At 35.9% G+C, this 18766-nt stretch overlaps 1 protein-coding gene across 2 annotated transcripts in view; it reads right to left on the reverse strand.

The window, feature by feature from the left end:
- Positions 1–18086, reverse strand: part of SLC30A7 (solute carrier family 30 member 7) — a 74618-nt gene extending 56532 nt beyond the window's left edge. For both annotated transcript variants that reach the window (XM_002751133.6, XM_054236607.2), the window contains exons 1-6: positions 17818–18086; positions 17489–17590; positions 7049–7162; positions 3318–3405; positions 2239–2365; positions 754–897 (exon numbers count right to left, since the gene is read on the reverse strand). In XM_002751133.6, the coding sequence (XP_002751179.1) occupies positions 754–897; positions 2239–2365; positions 3318–3405; positions 7049–7162; positions 17489–17590; positions 17818–17897 (655 nt within the window). In that variant the 5' untranslated portion in view covers positions 17898–18086. The remainder of the gene's footprint in view (positions 1–753; positions 898–2238; positions 2366–3317; positions 3406–7048; positions 7163–17488; positions 17591–17817) is intronic.
- Between the last annotated feature and the right edge of the window lie 680 nt (positions 18087–18766).

Here is an 18766-nt window from a genome sequence, read left to right on the forward strand (position 1 = left end):
TTAGCATCCAAGTATTTCTAAAGAAACATAAACATCAGGTGACAGACATCAAAAATTATAATACAAGTGTGCAAAATTGAAAACCTCTACCATATTTTTAGAAGCCTATATAGCACGAAAGGCCTTGTGATGCTTAAAAAATTGGAATTTTCATTTCCTAAAATGCAATTGTTCCTCATGCACTAACACTCATTTAATATAGTGGCATTTAGGAGGATGGGAGAGGGGATGGTTAACGGGTACAAAAAAATAGTTGAAAGAATGAATAAGACGCAGTATTTGCTAGCACAACAGGGTGACTATTGTCAAATATAATTTCACTTTACATTTTTAAATAACTAAGAGTATAATTGGATTGTTTATAACACAGGATAAATGCTGAGGGGCTGGAAACCCCATTTACCCTTATGTGATTACTATGTGTTACATGCCTATACCAAAATGTCTCATGTAACCCATACATCTATACAACTCTGATGTATCCACAAAAATTAAAAATTAAAAATAAATACATAAACGAGTATCATTTTATTATGATATACCCCTGGATAAAAAGCTAACATCCACTACCTTATACCGAATTAATTTCCTGCTATACTAAAAATAAACTAGCCCTGGGAACCATTTAGACTGATTCATTAGAAAAGAAGTTGATTGTGTATCTTTTTAATAAACTATTTCAACTAGGAAAAGTAATCCAAAAAATTTTCATTTATTTGGAGGCTATCCCTTTTGTCTTCAGGCTGTACTCACCATGAGAATGAAAGTGTCCATGTCCATGAGCATGATCATGGCTATGTGCAGCACCATGTTTCACATCATGGCTATGACAGTGATCGACATGGCCATGTGGCTGATCTAGAGCACCATTAAAAAGGGAATGACTGTGTCCATGGCCTAGAAAACAAAGTGTTAGCAAAGAAGGTATATAAAAATATATAAATGGTTACAATTGTACTGATACTAGGGCAAAGAATCAGCTCTAAACTCAGATCAATTCAATAAACATTTACTTGTAAAAGGTGTTACAGATTTATTAAAACAATCCTAAGTTCCTGCTATGGAGTCCCAGAAGGTAATAAAGCATAGAGGAAAGTGATAGACCTTACTGGAAATGCAAATAAGTACTACCTGGAAGTATACAGAAATATCAAAAGATAACATTATCTAATGTTATTCATTCCTTTGAGAAATACATATTTATAATGTTTTATGTTATAGGAATCATTCTAGGCATGGGAGATGAGGCAGTAAACAACAAAGACAAAATTCTGGGCCCCAATTTCTCAGAGTACTATTACATACACTAACACAGATTAACAAGACATATGCAAATGCTCACATGAAGGAAGACACAAGAAAGCTGCCGCATTTGGTAACAGAATCAGTAAAATCACATTAAAGCAGGTAGAAAGAGCTAAATGCAAAAGAATGCAGAATTGTCTCTCCACAGCATACCTAAAAACAACTAAACCAACAAGAAACGTCTTATACAGGCTACTCTAAAGGACAGAAAAAGAGTGGATGCTATCCAAGTCAAAAATACCACTTACATTTACAAAAATTCTAAATACCAGTAAATTAAATCCAGCACTGCACCATATGAAAAAATCATGACAATGAGGATCTCCAAGACATATCTACACATTACATTTCACACACACACACACACACACACACACACACACACACACAGCTTTTTTTTTTTTTTAGACAGGGTCTTGCTCTGTCACCCAGGTTGGAGTACAGTGGCGCAATCTCAGCTCACTGCAAACTCCACCTCTCAGACTCAAGCGATTCTTCCATCTCAGCCTCCTGAGTGGCTAGGGCTACGGGCATGCACCACCATGCCTGGCTAATTTTGTATTTTTTTGTAGATGGAGTTTCACCATAAGTGATCCACCTGTCCTGGCCCACACAAAACTTTTTGATAAGTAGATTTGGTCTGTGGTTTTCCGATATTTATTTTATATAAATGGTATCATACCAAACAGATAAGCTACTGAGGTCTGGTAGGATCCATATAACACACACCACTCTGAGAAGGCACTGAGATGGAGGGTCATAAAGAAGCAGGAGGGACAGTTCAGGAAGACATTCGTATAGTCTGTTGACATATTACTTTCGTTATCGGAAATCAATATAGTTTAAATTTTTAAATTAACAATTCTCTCAAGTAAATAATTATCATAGAAAATTAACAGAAGATGAAGAAACAAAGTGTTCTAACCATCATACCAGAGCCATGAGAATGTCCATGACCTCCATGTTTGAAAACAAATATTCCTATTAGGTTTACCACAAACCCAAGAATGGAAACAAGTAGCAGTCTCTCATGGTGGACATCTGGAGGGGCTAATGCTCTCTAGAAAACACATAATCCAAACAAATAGCATTGATATTCTTTCTGATTGATCAACTAAGAAAATCATAAGGCAATATTAAACACTTTCAGTTATTTTCAGAATTAAAAGCACTAACAAAATCTGCCAAAACAGTTCATAGAAATAAAAGCAGTGCTCACACACCGTAGAAAAAATAACAATTACTATTTTTAAATAAATATAAACATTTAAAAGCATAAATATTTGGTCCAAAACTTGTTGTTATTTGGTATCTTAAAATACTGTCTTTTATGGCTCTTGCCTGTAATCCCAGAAATTTGGGAGGCCAAGGCGGGTGGATCATTTGAGGTCAGGAGTTCAAGACCAGCCTGGCCAACATGATGATATGCCATCTCTACTAAAAATACAAATAAATTAGCCAGGTGTGGTGGCATGCACCTGTAATCCAAGCTACTCGGGAAGCTGAGGCAGAAGAATCGCCTGAACTCAGGAGGCGGAGGTTGCACTGAGCCGAGATTGCGCCACTGCACTCCGGTCTGAGCAACAGAGTGAGACTTCGTCTAAAAAAAAAAAAAAAAAAAATACTGCTTTTTATTTTAAATTCACTAATTTTTCAGTTTTCTTCCTTTTTAAAAAATACGTCAAATGTTAAAGATTCATTGGAAAAACTCTCAGGTTCTAATTTCTTATTGACCTCACTATCCAGATTGTGCCTCTACATTTCATAGTGTTAACATTTCATTCATAACTTGAAAGCACGATCATTTAATTGTTTTCAATTCCAAGATTCATATATATTTAATTTTTTGACTATTTTGTAAGCTCCCCTTGTATACACATAATATCTTCTCTAATCCAAGATTGCCCACAATATTTAATGATAGTTGAAAACAGCTGTTATATATCTTTAATTAATAAAGATCTTCATTACAGAAATGTAATTTACTGACTTTAAATCATTATCTACTATACCTCAACTCCTTCTGAGAAAATAAAAAAAGCAGTGAAGATCAAAAATAGGCCATTGACAAAGCCAGCCAGAACTTCTGCTCTAACATACCTACAGAGGAACAAAATAAATAACTGAATTATTACATTATTTCTTAAAAATTAAATCATAAAATTACATACATTCAGAGATTCTAAATCATATAATATGGTTTTAAGTGGCCAGCAAAGTCCTAGTGTTTATAGTACAGTGTGTTTTATTTTATATATATATATATATGTAGTAAAAATGAGGAAATGAATTATTATGAATTATGTTTAAAAGCAGAATGCCACAAAACACAGATTTTCACAAGTCAATCAAAAGACCTTCTTAGAGTAAGTAGTTTTAGAAAGACCTTTCACAGAAATTTAAATCTCAAGTTGCCACTGGAGAAGGAAAAACAGAACCAGACAAGTGGAGAAAGAAAGAAGGATTCAGAGATAAAAGTAGAAAAGGGGGTCTGGAAAGGGGTTTTTAAAAACTTATTAATTTCTCCTTTTCTAAGAACTCCTTATGCTTTCTGCTTTGTACCTTTTAGCTTTCAAGTCTTTGGAGAGTAGAGCTTTGCTTCTGAAGGAAAATGAAATTATTTCTGACTTATCCCAGAGACAACTTGAGATTTATATTTCTAATACTTTTTCTAAGATTAATAAGTTTAGCATAAACCTTTAATTACCTATTTTTAGAATCTATTTTAGCTTCACATAATTCTAATTAAACTATTTTAAAAATACCTGTCTTTTGTTCCATGGACTTCTGAAGCTTTCTGCTTCCTACCTGTACGAAGCATTGGGGAAAGATTTTACTTTTCTATATGGTATATTTGGCTTAGTTAAAGTTATCAGAAAGAACTTTAACTCAGCATTTTCAACTTTAATTAAGCATTTAACTTAGCAACATGTTCAAACACCATTCAAAGGGTGCTAACAGCAGTTAACCATTCTGGTCCTTAATATAATGTGATCATCAAAACTTGTGCTTTTCTTAGGTTTCTATGTTAACTTCTAGGTAATATGATTTTTACTGTAAAAATATTTTTAAAGAGAATTCTTGAAAATGTACTCTATAAAGTTATGTTGGAGTTTATGCTGTCAAGTGCAATCCAACATAGCATGTATTTCTATGCCAGAAATAATGCCTATTTCTATCTTCTAATACATCCAAATAACATATTACTTGTCATAACATAATTTTTTTGTTTTTCTGGCAAAAAGTTCATTAAATTCAAATAATTTGCAGCCAACTTTCCATAACCTACACTTAGGAATTTATCTAATAAATCAGCAGGGTTACTATCCAAAAACAAAAAGTATTTTCATTTAATCCAGGCTTGTAGTCCCATTAACTAATGCTTGACTGAAAGCCTTTGTGCTTGAGTTCTACCAGATTTCAAGATCAAAGGCAAGAATGTTTTTCAGGCATCTTTTTGTTTCTAATTCCTAGCTTAGTAGGTGTGCTCCCTAAGTTCAGATAAACTGTTGGAGTGATTTAATTAGCTTGAGTTTAACACACATTTGTTAAACTTGGTTGTAGGCTCAAAACTAAGAACACATAAAAACTAAACACACTTGCCTTTACACATAACTGTGTTTACTTAACAGATTGAATAGGTCTTAGAATTAGAACATGTAATTCACGAATGTGGTTGCTTAATTAAGTATGACTGGTATTTAGATTCTTGGGCCAGGAAGAAAAATAAAAAAAATCTAAGTGTAAGTACACATGTATATACGCTTGTATGTATGGATCTGTCTACCTACTGGATGTATATTACTTTTATGCTAGCTTTGCTCTTTAAAAAATAAGAGTGTGGCAAGATACAAAGATGACTTTTATATAAAGAAATACTTAAAAGTCCTTGCTTGCTCTCATATTCCACAACTCTTTCTTCTATTGCAGAGTGAGTTGGCTACTGCGGTCATCCTGAATTGGCGGGGGATTGGGGGAGTTATGTGAATTCATCCCTATGTTTAACATGAATTAATCAGTATCATTTTGATGTCCTGACACCAGTAGTTTACAAATGATGCTGCTTATTACTACAGCAATTATTCATAGTGTTAAATATTGTACCAGCTTTTATTCTTTAATCTTTCCCACAAGAAAACACACGCACATAAGGAGAGAACTAGTTAAAGCGGAATACTGAAATCTGCTGTGGTAGTGAAGGTATTCAAAGCTATTTCTAAAAACCATTTAAGAGCAGGAGACAGTACATTCTAAATTGGAAAAAATAGAAACTGTAAGCATTAAACAACTGAGAATTTTTAATAGTAAGCTACTGTTTATTCAGAAAGACTGTTGTATTCAATTAGATTTTTGATATATAATATAAATAATTTTCCAACAAAAATTGTAACTTTGGATATAACCTTTAATAATCTAAAATATACTTAATCTTTTAGTAACTATTGTTTAAATTATTTGCATATCACCAATATCATGTCATAAAAAGTGTTTTTATCTGAACTGTCAAGCTGCTTGAGTTTATAGATATATAGGATCTACTGCTCTATACTATAAAAGGTAAAATTAGTATTTTTTGGCTCACTTTTTGTAATTTCACAAATAACCATATTCCTTGGTTATAACTAAAATCAGCAAGTTCTGCCACAGAACTTCATATCTCCTTTTCAGCAATCGTCACAATATATAGCTATTACCGTATTTTTACAAAACTGTTTCCCCATGAGACCACAAGTTCCTAGAAGCCAGGAGGCATGTCTTATTCATCTTTATATCAGTAGAACTAGAAAAGTATTTGACTTTTATGGACCCTCAATAAATACCTAAAGACAACAAGAGCATGTGAAAGAAAGAATGTGTGCTTGCTAAAGGAAGGAAACAAAGCCAGAGAGAAAGAGGAAGCAGTGAAGGGACAAGAGCAAACAACAAAACAAGAGGCATAAGAGACAGTGCATATTAGAAGGTGGTTGTAAAAAGGACAGAGAGAGAGTGAGAGAAACTGCACAGGAAAGGGACACCTCAGGGAAGGAGAATCAGTGAAAGAAGGAAAGAAAGACTTGGAAAGGGAGACAAAAGAAGCAGAGCTAAAGAGGTCAACAGAAGGGGAGGAGGAAAGAGAGAGCCTGAGAGATAAAGGTTAAAAGGTAGAAGAAAAGAGCAGGAGGAAAGAAAGAATAAAACAGACAAAGTATAGGGGGAAAGAAGAAGGAAGAGAGAGGGAAAACGATCATGAGCACAAGCCCAAGTGACAAGCAGCAAAGAGTAAGAGAAGGAAAAGGGAGTTCAGGAGAAGAGAAAGTAAGAGCAGGATGGGAACAAGAGTGTGAGACAGAAAATATGAGAGAGTGATGAAGAAGGATGAGAATGTAAAAGAGCACTCATAGGGGAAACGAAGAGGTGGAAAAGGAGAGAGGGAAAGAATCAGTAAGAAAGCAGAAGAGAGGGAATAGGAAAGACAGAGGGGTGGGGAAGAGAAAGAAGCAGAGTATGCATCCTGAGCTCTGCTTACACATATATAATCACACTGCAAAATATTCTGTCAACTCAGAAAAAGAAACACTCAGGCAGTGTCATCAAATAATGAAAAATTCATTGCTTCCTCCAGAGGTGACAAAAATCAAATTATGCCTCTAAGATGATCCAATGTAGTCCCTTCAGCATAAAGTTACTCTACAAATATTTGATTAATTGTCCAGCAAGCATATGAGAAGAAATATGGTACATACAAGCAGATTTTTCTTCTTACCCATAAGAGAAAGCATCATTATCTCTCCATTTTGAAATAACAGAAGCTGCCAGTCCAGCCAAAATGGCAGTGCTATCGAAAAACATGTGGAAAGAGTCGGAAATCAAGCCTAAGCTGAAAAAGAACAAACACATTGACAAATTATAATAAAAACCAAATAGTAGGCATCCTTCTCTGAAAATCTAAGATTCAATCTTTGATCATCAGGAATTATATGTTTATATTTAAACATACAATTGTTATATTTAAAACAATTTAAATATGCTATATAGATAGCTATATATCTTGTTGATCAGGAATTATATGTTTATATTTAAGTATATAAATTGTTATATTTAAAACAATTTAAATATGCTATATAGACAGCTATTGAGGATAAGTTTTAAATATCTAAAAAGTAAACCCTTACACTCCTGCATAAGGAAAAGCCGAGCTGCTGTGAGAGAGGTAGAAACAAAAACATCTACTGCTGGGTACGGGGTAGGAATTTGACCATCCCTTGCAAAGGTCAGATGCCACTGAAAGAGAGGTAGGAAAAAAATGCCATCTGCTACTGGGACAAGGCTGATACCTATTTGCACCTAGGATCTTACAAAGCAAAGGTTTGCTATCGTTGAGTGTCCTGCTCCTCCCTTTTGAGAACAGGCTGAGGACAGTGGGGACAGGCTGGGAGAGAGGGAGAGCTGCAGGATCATTATTATTTACCCTGACATTCAGGTGCACAGGCTTGCCTGACTAGGGATACAACAAGATAACCTGGTCCCACCCTTCCCACCAAGCCTTGAATAAAGTATACGGAACAGCAAACTACCAGTGAGAGCACTGAGATATGTGCAGAACTTGCTGAAAGCTGAAAGTAGAGCAAGAACCCTTAAAAAAAAATCCTCCAATACTCCAAATCCAATACTAATCACAAAGTAGTAGAAACCACTGGAAAAATTTAAAGACTGTGGTTTATCAGCAACAACAAAACACAAAACCCAGCTCAACTTCAGTTCAACTATTGACCAGATAGTTTCAAAAGTCCCACACTCATTAGTGTTTTCCAGACAGAAAAATAGGTGGCCTATTTCTGGACATACACAGTCTCTATTATTCTTTTAAACACAATGGCCAGCACTCAATGACAAAATCATGAAAGAAAGAGACTCATTGTTAAGAGTTACAACAGTCAACACAATCAGAACCAGAAATGGCCCAGATGTTGGAACTATTAGATAGGACTTTAAAACAAATGTAATTAATACGTCAAAGGATATGGTATGAAGTCAGAGAAAAATCATTAACAAATGAAGAATTTCTGCAGATAAAAAATATAAAAGAATATAATGGAGATGATAAATTTGTTTTAATTACAATATGGAAGAATAATATTCCTGGGCTTCTGAGCAGACTGACACAGAGAGAATCAGTTAGGTCAAAAGAAGTTATATGAAGTGCAACACATAGAGAAAAGAGAGTAGAAACAAACAGACAAAGAAAGCAGAGCATCCCAAACCTGTCTGGAAGTACTGAACATACTAAAATACATGTATTTAGAGTCTCAGGAGCCGAGGAAGAAAAGAAAGGGGTAGGAAAAGTATTTAAAGAGAAAATGTTTCAGAATTTTCCAATATTCATAAAATAAATCACACAGATTAAAGAAGCTTAATGAATCTCAAGTGAGGAAAAAGCCCTGTACACTTCACAAACCATTAAACACCAAAGAAAAAGAAAAAAAAGTTTAGAAAACCAGAGGGGAAAAAATAGAAAAATTAAATTTAAAAAATAAAGATATAATTTATAGCATGTTTTTCATCAGAAACTATTCAAGCCAGAATGCAATGGAGCAACATCTTTAAAGTATTGGAAGAGAAAAAAACTACTGTCAACAACCTAATGTATGACAGTAATAGCATACAGGATGAAATAAGAAAATCAAAGCGAATCATTGTAAGGTTCTTATCAGATAGATACATGAAATGACATATTATTTGTGATAACTTAAAGATTAATATTATGCATACTAAAGCACCCACTAAGAAAAGCCACCAAAAGGAGGACAGGAAATCCTGTACCAACACAAAGCAGATGTTCTGCTATCACTGGGGATGGAGCAAGAAAGTTGTCTCCATCCAGGGCCATACACATACACACAGTAGAGTTTGGCTGTCACAGAAGGAGTAAAAATGTTGACAAAAATCATACCCCTGAGGTTTAGGCTTACAGAATCTACCAAAGATGAAGACTGGGTCAAGTTAACAAGTAAATTTACCATAAACTGGATACTGAATAACAAGCAACAGCAGTCTACAGCTTTGGTAGGGGCAAGAGCATGAAGAAATGTGCTTCTGTGGCACAGGCACCATACAGGGTCTACTAAAAGCACAAGGTCTAACCAATAAATGGTCTGACAGACATGGCATACCTATTTCCGATCATAAATGCTGTTACCTCAGTATCTACTGTTTTTTGCTCATAATATCCAGTATTTGATAAAAAATTTCAAGATACATAAAAAGAGCCAAAAAAAAAAAAAAAAGAAGTCACTGTGGAGAAAGCAGTTGACAGAACCAGACCAACATATTGACCAAAATACTGGAACTATTATAAACTGTAATTAATATATTAAAGGATCTATAGAAAAAATGGACAAAATATATGAGCCAATGGAGACTTCAGTAGAGAACTGGAAAATATAAAAAACAATCAAATGAAAATGCTAGAAACAAAAAGCAAGGTATCAATGATAAATAATTCTTCCAATTGGCTTATCACAGACTGGACACAGTTAAGGAAAGAAATCAGTGAACTTGAATAGAAGTTAATAAAAATTTTCTGAAAGCAATCATCAGTTCAGTCTTTAAAAACAAGCTTCTGAAGTCAGAATACCTGGGTCAAATCTCAGCTCCATAGTTACTAGTTCTGTGACTACTAAGTTGCTCAACTTCTTTATGCCTCAATTTTGCCATCGCTTAAACAGAGTAATAGTATAAAAGTGCCATAATTGTTATAATAATTGAGTTAATATATGTGAAACATTTACCACAATGCTTGTCACATTAAAGACATATAAATATTCCCATTATTACTAATTATTAATAAATTCCTATTAATTATTAACTATTACTAACGCTTATAATGCCTGGGGTTCCCAAGCACGACCCATACCTCTTAATACTTGGCTAGATGCTAGAGCTTTCATCAGTTGGAAGTGCTACAAACTGAAAGTCAAAAACATCCTACATAGTTTTAAAGTACAGTTTTAAATTTTTCTCATAATTTGGAATAATTATAGAATTCGAAACTAAGTCAAAGCACATTATTTATCTACAAGAAAAAGCACAGTAATTCATAGGTCTCTGCCAAATCTTTACAAAAGAGTTTAGATAATGTCTTAAACTTTTATCATGAACCTTATTGATTCCACTGAAACATAGATAGATGTAGTAGAAAGTTTAAGTGCAGATAGTACTTTAACCATCTCATCTGATACCTAACTCAAAGCAGAATGAGAATCTGTGAATATATGAAAAAGCAAACTGATAAAACTGACATGAGGACAAGATAAGGGGTATGTTATTCATGGAATTCTCTTAGATTTAATACTTTAAGATTTGTTCTTGGATAGATTATTGAAAATTACACACTTCAACCATAACATCTATGTAACATGGAAAATGATTTAACTTTATTTTGAAGTATGAAAGACTCATGTGAAGAATTTTTTCTATACTATGATAAAACAACTAATAAAGACATTGTCTATGATTTTGTTTTCTATCCCCCAAGAAAAGATTAATATGACAAAATACTGTTAAAATTTGATTTCAGAAAACTATCTTTCTATTCTGTATAATGGCATAATTGTGTTCACTTTATGGAATTTTGTAACTAAACTTAAAAGTTAATTTTGGGAATTAAATTAGACTACATATTCAATAGGTTTATTTTTTCCTCCGTAGGTATGGCTTTTAAATGTTTTAATTTCTTAATGTAAGTGTTTTATTAGTATATATGACTTTTATTTTAAATGACTGTAATCAGTTTTAGAAGGCAGGGCATTCATTCTAAATAAACATTTACTAATTTATTGATCTATTCTACTATCTATTTCACTATATATTTAGTAAGACATTGTCATGGGTTGAATTGTGTTCCTGCTCCCAGATTCATATGTTGAAGTCCTAACCTCTAGTACCTGAGAATTATGACCTTATTTAGAAACAGGTTCAATGCAGATGTAATTAGTTAAGATTAGATCATTAAGGTGAGCTCTAATCCAGTGTCCTTATAAAAAAGAGAAATTTGGAAGAGGACACATAGATCACCATGCATATATAAGGCAGAGATCAGGTGATGCTCCTATAAGCCAAAGGTTGTCCAAGATTACCAGCAAACCGAGTGAAGCTACAGAAAGATCATGAAACAGATTCTTCCTCAGAGCCCTCAGAAAAAAAATCAACCCTGATGACACCTTGATCTCAGACTTCTAATTTCTAGAACTGTGAGACAATAAATTTCTGTGGTTTAACCCACCTAGTTTGTGGTGTTTTATCAACCTAGCAAACTAATACATACTATTTTTTTTAACAAATTTATTTTATATACATATGATATACACCAAACATTACCTTAATGCAAAAAAATAAATTCCTTTTGCGTACAATAGCAGTCAAGTTCCTTTTAAAGAGGTGTGGCCATAGCATGGTAATTTTAATACTTATCAAAAGGAATTTTTATTTATATTTTAAGTAAATTTAATTAGCTTTAAAATATTATTTGTAGTACTTAATAAAATGTGACTACCTGAAACACTACTCCCTCTTCTGAGATGGAAGGACATTATGGCTCTCTTAAAACATTGCAATATGAGATATGTTCCCTTAAACCTGATGTCATGATTTAAAATTACCTAGCTGCAAATCTACACACAAACTCATGTGAAAAACAGTCTACTTTTAGTTCTCTGTTCACCTATCACATGTAAAAGTACTGCTTATGAGGAATGTCAATTTTACTGCTCATATTCAATCTTAGCATATGTTTCTGATTATGAATTATATTTAAACTATATGGCATAAATTTCCTTAAAAAATAAAGGTAGCATAGAAAATACCTAAGGTTCTATGATTGAAACACCAAAGGTAACTTCAGTAAACCATGATAAAGAAAAACTGTTGTGAAAATCTATATACTTGTTGTACACTCCTCTTTAAACAATGCTAGTTCCTCCAAAATGTATTTGTAAACTTTTTAAAATGACTACCTTCTAAAGAGATTTTAACATGGAAAACCGGCCAGGTGCAGTGGCTCATGCCTGTAATCCCAGCACTTTGGGAGGTCAAGGCGGGTAGATCACCTGAGGTCAGGAGTTCAAGACCAGCCTGGCCAACATGGCAAAACCCCCTCTCTCCTTAAAATACAAAAGTTAGCGGGGCTTCGTGGCATGCACCTGTACTCCCAGCTACTTGGGAGGCTGTGGCGGAACAATTGCTTTAACTCAGGAGGCGGAGGTTACAGTGAGCCAAGATCACACCACTGCACTCCAGCCTGGGCAACAGAGTAAACCTGTCTCAAAAAGAAAGAAAAAAAGAAAACTTCTTAGTGTATAAAGGAGAAACCTGAATACGGAAGCAAAAACAGCATAAATGTCAACAGAACATATGCCAAAAGAAACTTTTGAAAATAATTTTATTTATGGTCTATTGGAGGTATAAACAAAGAAAGGGAGAAGAGAAGCTATAAACTAAGAGAGACTTAAGAGACATACAAGCTAAATACTACGTATGGATCTTGTTTGATTTCTAATCTGTAAAACCAAATGTGAAAAGAATTATGAGACAATGAGAAACACCTGAATACTCACTGCCTGCTATTAAGGAATCATTAGTTTCACAAGTGATACTGGTTTTGAGCTATGTTAAAGCAGAGTGGATTTTATCTTTTAGAGAAGTATAATGAAATAGATATGGAAGAAATTACATCTTCTGTCTGTTTTAAATCAATCCAGAGGTGGGAGAGGAACAATAGATTAAATAGACCATGTACTGATAAATGTTAAGGCTGGGTGATGAGTACATGAGGTCCATTCAATTCTCTACTTTTGTTTAAAATATACCATGATAAAAAAAAGTTTTAAAGGTCTATTGGTAACTAAGCTAACAGTATATTTATATTGTTTGTTAAACATGTGTTCAAAATTGAAAATAAGGAATCATCATAATTCACAAATCCCTTACCAGCTAGTTTCCAAGATGTGGAAAGATTGGAGGGGGGAGAGATATTGATAATAACTATCAATTTATTATCAGGAAATTAGAAAATTCTTAGAATCGGCCGGGCGCGGTGGCTCAAGCCTGTAATCCCAGCACTTTGGGAGGCCGAGGCGGGTGGATCACGAGGTCGAGAGATCGAGACCAATCTGGTCAACATGGTGAAACCCCGTCTCTACTAAAAATACACACAAAAAAAATTAGCTGGGCATAGTGGCGCGTGCCTGTAATCCCAGCTACTCAGGAGGCTGAGGCAGGAGAATTGCCTTAACCCAGGAGGCAGAGGTTGCAGTGAGCCGAGATCGCGCCATTGCACTCCAGCCTGGGTAACACTAGCGAAACTCCGTCTCAAAAAAAAAAAAAAGAAAAGAAAATTCTTAGAATCCTGACATTGGCAAAGTCAATAAACTAAATGAGTTACAGTAAAATAGCCCACAACTCCACTACATTCCATTATACAGTCCCTTGTTTTAAAAAATTCTCAGCAACATGGAATACTTATCTATGTTTTTAAGGTGGAAAATAAAACTATAGAAAAGCAAAAGGCATCACCATAAGCTGGTAAGTAATGCTGCCTTTTGAGAAGGAAAAAGTTGATTTTAAAAGACTAAGATATATGAAAATTTGAAAAGAAAAACGTGATTGATATTAGTATTTTTCTTCATTAAGGAGTTACTTCACAAACACCTGCTGTGAAATAATATATTAAAGTAAAATCAAATAAATGTCTCGTATTGTGTTAAACATTTCTTGAACAAATATTTACTTTGTTAACACAAAGACATTAACCTTTAGAGTTACCTAAGTGTCTTCTATGTGTAAATGGTTCCAACAGCTTCAGTAAGAAATACTACTGAAATTAAATCTGCTAATAATGAGGTAAAAATGAAAGAAAACTATAAAAACACAGAAACTATACTGAGATACCAGAAAAAAACAGCATGATGGGATTGACAACTTGGACAATAGATGCTGCAGGCTCTGCTGCTCACTTGGGAAGTAAAAAATTCTAGGCCTCAATTTTCCACCAATAGAAGATCATAGGTTAGTTTCTCTCTCTCATAAAGACTACATTTGCAACTAGGCATGACCATGCGATAAAGTTTTAGTGAATGCATTGTGCGTTAGCATCCAGATAAATCTTTAAAAAATAACATGCACACCTTTTGCCTCTTTTTCTCCGCATTCTAGACATGATGCTGCCAGGGATAGCTAGAACACTAGCAGCCATCTTGGAAATGAAGTTTTATCTTGTTTAAGCAACGATTATTTTAGGTTTTTGTTTTGTTTTATTTTGTTTTGAGATAGCGTATTACTCTGTTGCCCAGGCTGGCGGGAGGTGGTCCCAGGTTCAAGCAATGTTCATGCCTCAGCCTCCCGTAGCTGGGATTACAGGTGTGCAGTTCTTCTGTAACTTGAAAACAAACTTAACCCTAGATGGTACAAAACTACATTCTTACACTATGTTACCTTGAAATTAGTCAGTTACTCAACAATAAAGTAGTAAATGAAAAATAAAATACTAGAAGGAGAGCATCCTAGAAGGAAGGGAAAAATCACGATAGTATTTTTACCATTTTCTTCACAGAGAAAAGGATTTAATGTTTTGTCATTGTTGTTTTCCCTTAACAGGGGTAGTTAGCATGTTTAGTATAGGTAGTGTCATTCTGTACATTAATTATTCCCTCATTCTTTCATTTAGCAAATATGTATTAAGCATCCACCATGTGTGATGTACTAAAGTAACTGCATAAGATAGAAAGGATCCCTACATTAATAAAATTTACATTCTAGTGGAAAGGTGAAAGGTAGCAGATATTTAATGAGGGGGAAAAATATATAACAACTACCTATTCTTCCACTGAGGATACCTACTCATCAAAAATATAAATCAACTATGATTAAGTTCTTTCATTAAAATGAAGGCTCTGAATAAGAACTAGAACAATTTGACATTTGTTAAAATTAGGTACACTGTGTCTATGAACCTTTATTTGTGAAGTGTTTTATTCATGTTTTAGTCCTCTATGGGAAAAAATTCCTGATATTTCATGATCCCAACAAATTGAACTTTATTTTTACAGAATGAAATTCAACACAGAATTCACAATGACACACAAAATGAGTTTTGGAAGAAATATAATCAAGGAACTCTAAAGCTAATTGAACCTATAGGAACAGAGATAATCTGGTAATATAAAGAAATTATTAGTCAGTCAACAAAAGGAAGTAAAAATTTGGATGTCTAAATAAAACACAGAAAGTCAGATTATAAAAAGTCCAGAGAAATTTCTAAATCTGCCCAAATATCAATGAGCTCTGTACTCAAAATTAATATTTAAGAATAATTGGTTGTAAATATGGAGATTAACGTAAATGGGCATGAGATGACGTACTCGTGCTAAATGATCTACGTACAACACACACTGTAGCTGGATTTCAAATCTAGCTAGAAGACATAACACAATGACAAACAGTATAAGCTGGACTGGTAAAGAAGAACATGTCACCTAAGGGTAAAAAAACAAGTCACCTACAACTGATGTTTTTGTTATGCACTGCGGCATACTAACTTTAAAAACAATGGTTTTAGTAATTTCTCCAATAGATCTCTACAGATCAGAAGTTAGTACAGATGCAACTTTCCATGAAAGGTGGTTTAGCAACTTCAGGTATGAATCTCTTGAACCAGAAATTTCACAGGGTGACATGCAAAGGAAAGCCATAGTGAACTATCTGTAGCAAAATATGCATATATAAGCTATGATACACTCTTGATACAATAAGCACATATGCCAAAATTATAGCATAATTTAGGAAAAGAAAAATGTAAAATATATTGCAAATATATATTTATGATGAAGTGTGATTTCAAGAAAAAGTGTTTCCAACATCTATAACATATTACAGTATGTTAGTATTATGGGATTAAAAAATTAATCTATGATGGGGTATCCTTCAGATAAACATATCTGAATCCCAAAGGATTCAAAATGATTATTACAAATATTAAGATTTCATTGTGTCAATATGCCTTTATACCCAAGTGTTGACTAAACCAGTAACCTTCATAATCTGCTGTTTATTATTTTTTGTAAAACTGAATTGATGGTTGAATTGAAAGAAGCCCATGTATTACAAAAAAGTATACGTGTCACAAAACCTGGTGATATTACCTACTGTCAATGTTTGATCTCAACAGAAGTAAAGATCAAGGACAGCAATTTTCTCTGAAAATGAGTCTTAAAGAACAGAGACTAAGTCTACTTAATAAATAGAAAATAGATTCTTAATCTAGAGTCCAAGATTTAGTACAGGGAACCCAACAACATCCTGAAGATTTATGTACAGTTCTCAGTGTTGGCTTTCATCAGATTTTTGAATGAGTATGCGATCTAAAGAAAGAATTAGTACACCGAGGAGTGTGATGGTCTTACTGTTAGCAGAACAACTTCATAAGACCTTAAGTTACTCAACAGCAAACACATGAATAATAGTAACTCCACTGCCAGAGAGTTATACCCTATATTTTCCTACTCCTAAAGATGTTTCAAAAACAAAAACAAAAACCTCCAAAGGTGCCATCAAAAGCCAAGAAATGTTAAGGTTTTAGAAAACTATATGGGATTTTTCCATCGCAGTTAAGACTACAGGAAAATCATGAGTTAGTTTCACCATTAAAGAGAGAAGACAATGACACTTATTTCTCCAGGTATCCCTTTATAAAACCTCTTCCCCATTCCAAGCTCAAATAACAAACTACGTAGAACATCTCAGATATACCCTCTCAGAATCTTAAGAGTGAAATCCAAATGCCACTCCCCCCTGAGAGAGGCAGCAAACAGGTTCCTCCCAATTACAACAAAGTGAGTAAAGCTAAGGCCTGCAATTAGAAATGAAGGATTCTGTCCATCTGCTAAAATAATAAGGGAGCTTTGTCAGTCTTGTCTGATGGAGCTGGAGGGAAGGGTGACAAGAGGGGTTGCACAGGATAGGCCTCAGATCTTACTCAAGAAATGCAGCCCTACCAGATCGGTGCGGGTATGAGAGAGCAACTCAGCAGCAGAGGTAGGTGCTAAAGGTAAGACCTGAACCTCCTGGTGAGGAGCGACGTGGCATTAAGCAAACAGTGCTTCGTTCCCCCCCACACCCTGCTTCCGCCCAAACCATTTTCCCCTTTGGTTACCAGTTACTCCAGATGCCGTAGAGTAGTTCCACAAAAGCGAAAGAGAGGTTCAGGCACAGGAAGAAAAACAGGTTCCGGGACGTTTTGTCGGACAGGATAGACCTGGGCATGGTACACGTGGAAAAGAGCCGGGAGAGTTAAGGAGGTGCCAGGACCCCGAGACTGGGTACCTTTTTCAAGACCCTCCCAACTGACACGCTCCTTTCCTCACATCTAGGGGTTGAAGGGGAGTTTCTGATGCTCCCTCCCTGGACCTCGGGCCATCCTGAGGTCTGGGCCTTCTCCCTTTCTGCCGGACACCCCCTCCCCGCAAACACAGCACCCCGCACCTAAACCAGCCCGAGATCTTGCCGAACAAATTGAACTTGGGTGGTTTGTATTCATCGTCCTTGATGGACAGGGGCAACATCTTCTCTGCCCGGCGAAGGGCCGGGTCTACTCCCTTCTAGAAGTGGTTCCGTGGGGTGATGGCAGTGATAGTAGAGACGCCTCAGACGGGAGTCCCCGGCGCTGGTCCCGGCCCGCGCGCCGCTGCTAGACACAGACAGACCCAGACACACACACCCGGGAACTCGCTTACTTCCGGCCCGGGCCGCGCAACGCGTCCTGGGACTGGAAAGGAGGGAGGCCGGTCGCGGGCGGGGCCTGCGCGGCGGTGGGCGGGGTTTGGGGCGGAGGGCGGGGCTTACGGCGGGGGCGGGGTGGGAGAGGTGTTGGAGCTGTTGAGGGACGCTAGGTGGCAATTGCCAGGGGGTGTGAGGTGGTGACCTGGGGTGGAGTCCTGCCACCTGGATTTAGGAAGAAAATCCTAAGGCGGAGACCTGCAGACTGGGCTGGCGCGAGATAGAGAGCCCGCTCACGCCCACCGGACCGCCTACCACCAGTGTTCCCGGATGCATGTGCTCCAGCGCCTGCCCTTTCGCCATTTCCCCCCATTGGCATTAAATCCTGGTGTGGTAGATATCAGTGATTAAAAGTCTAGACAGCTACGCGTTCTATTGCCGCCAGTCTGCAGGAAACGGCAAGTCATCGTTTTCTGCGTTAACTCTATGGGCGCCCAAATCTTAGGAATCCATTACACGCCACCGCCGAAACAGCGCTTGACCTCCTGGACTGCCACACAGGAGGCGATCAACGTTTTTCTTTCTTCCTTATTTTTTAAAGAGACAGGGTCTCGCTTTGTCACCCAGGCTGGAGCGCAATGACAGGACCAAGGCTCACTGCAGCCTGGAACTGCTGGGCGCAAGTCATCCTTCCTCTTCAGCCTGGGAGTAGCTG

This window comes from Callithrix jacchus, chromosome 7 (assembly GCF_049354715.1).
Source record: "Callithrix jacchus isolate 240 chromosome 7, calJac240_pri, whole genome shotgun sequence".
Lineage (NCBI taxonomy): Eukaryota > Metazoa > Chordata > Mammalia > Primates > Cebidae > Callithrix > Callithrix jacchus.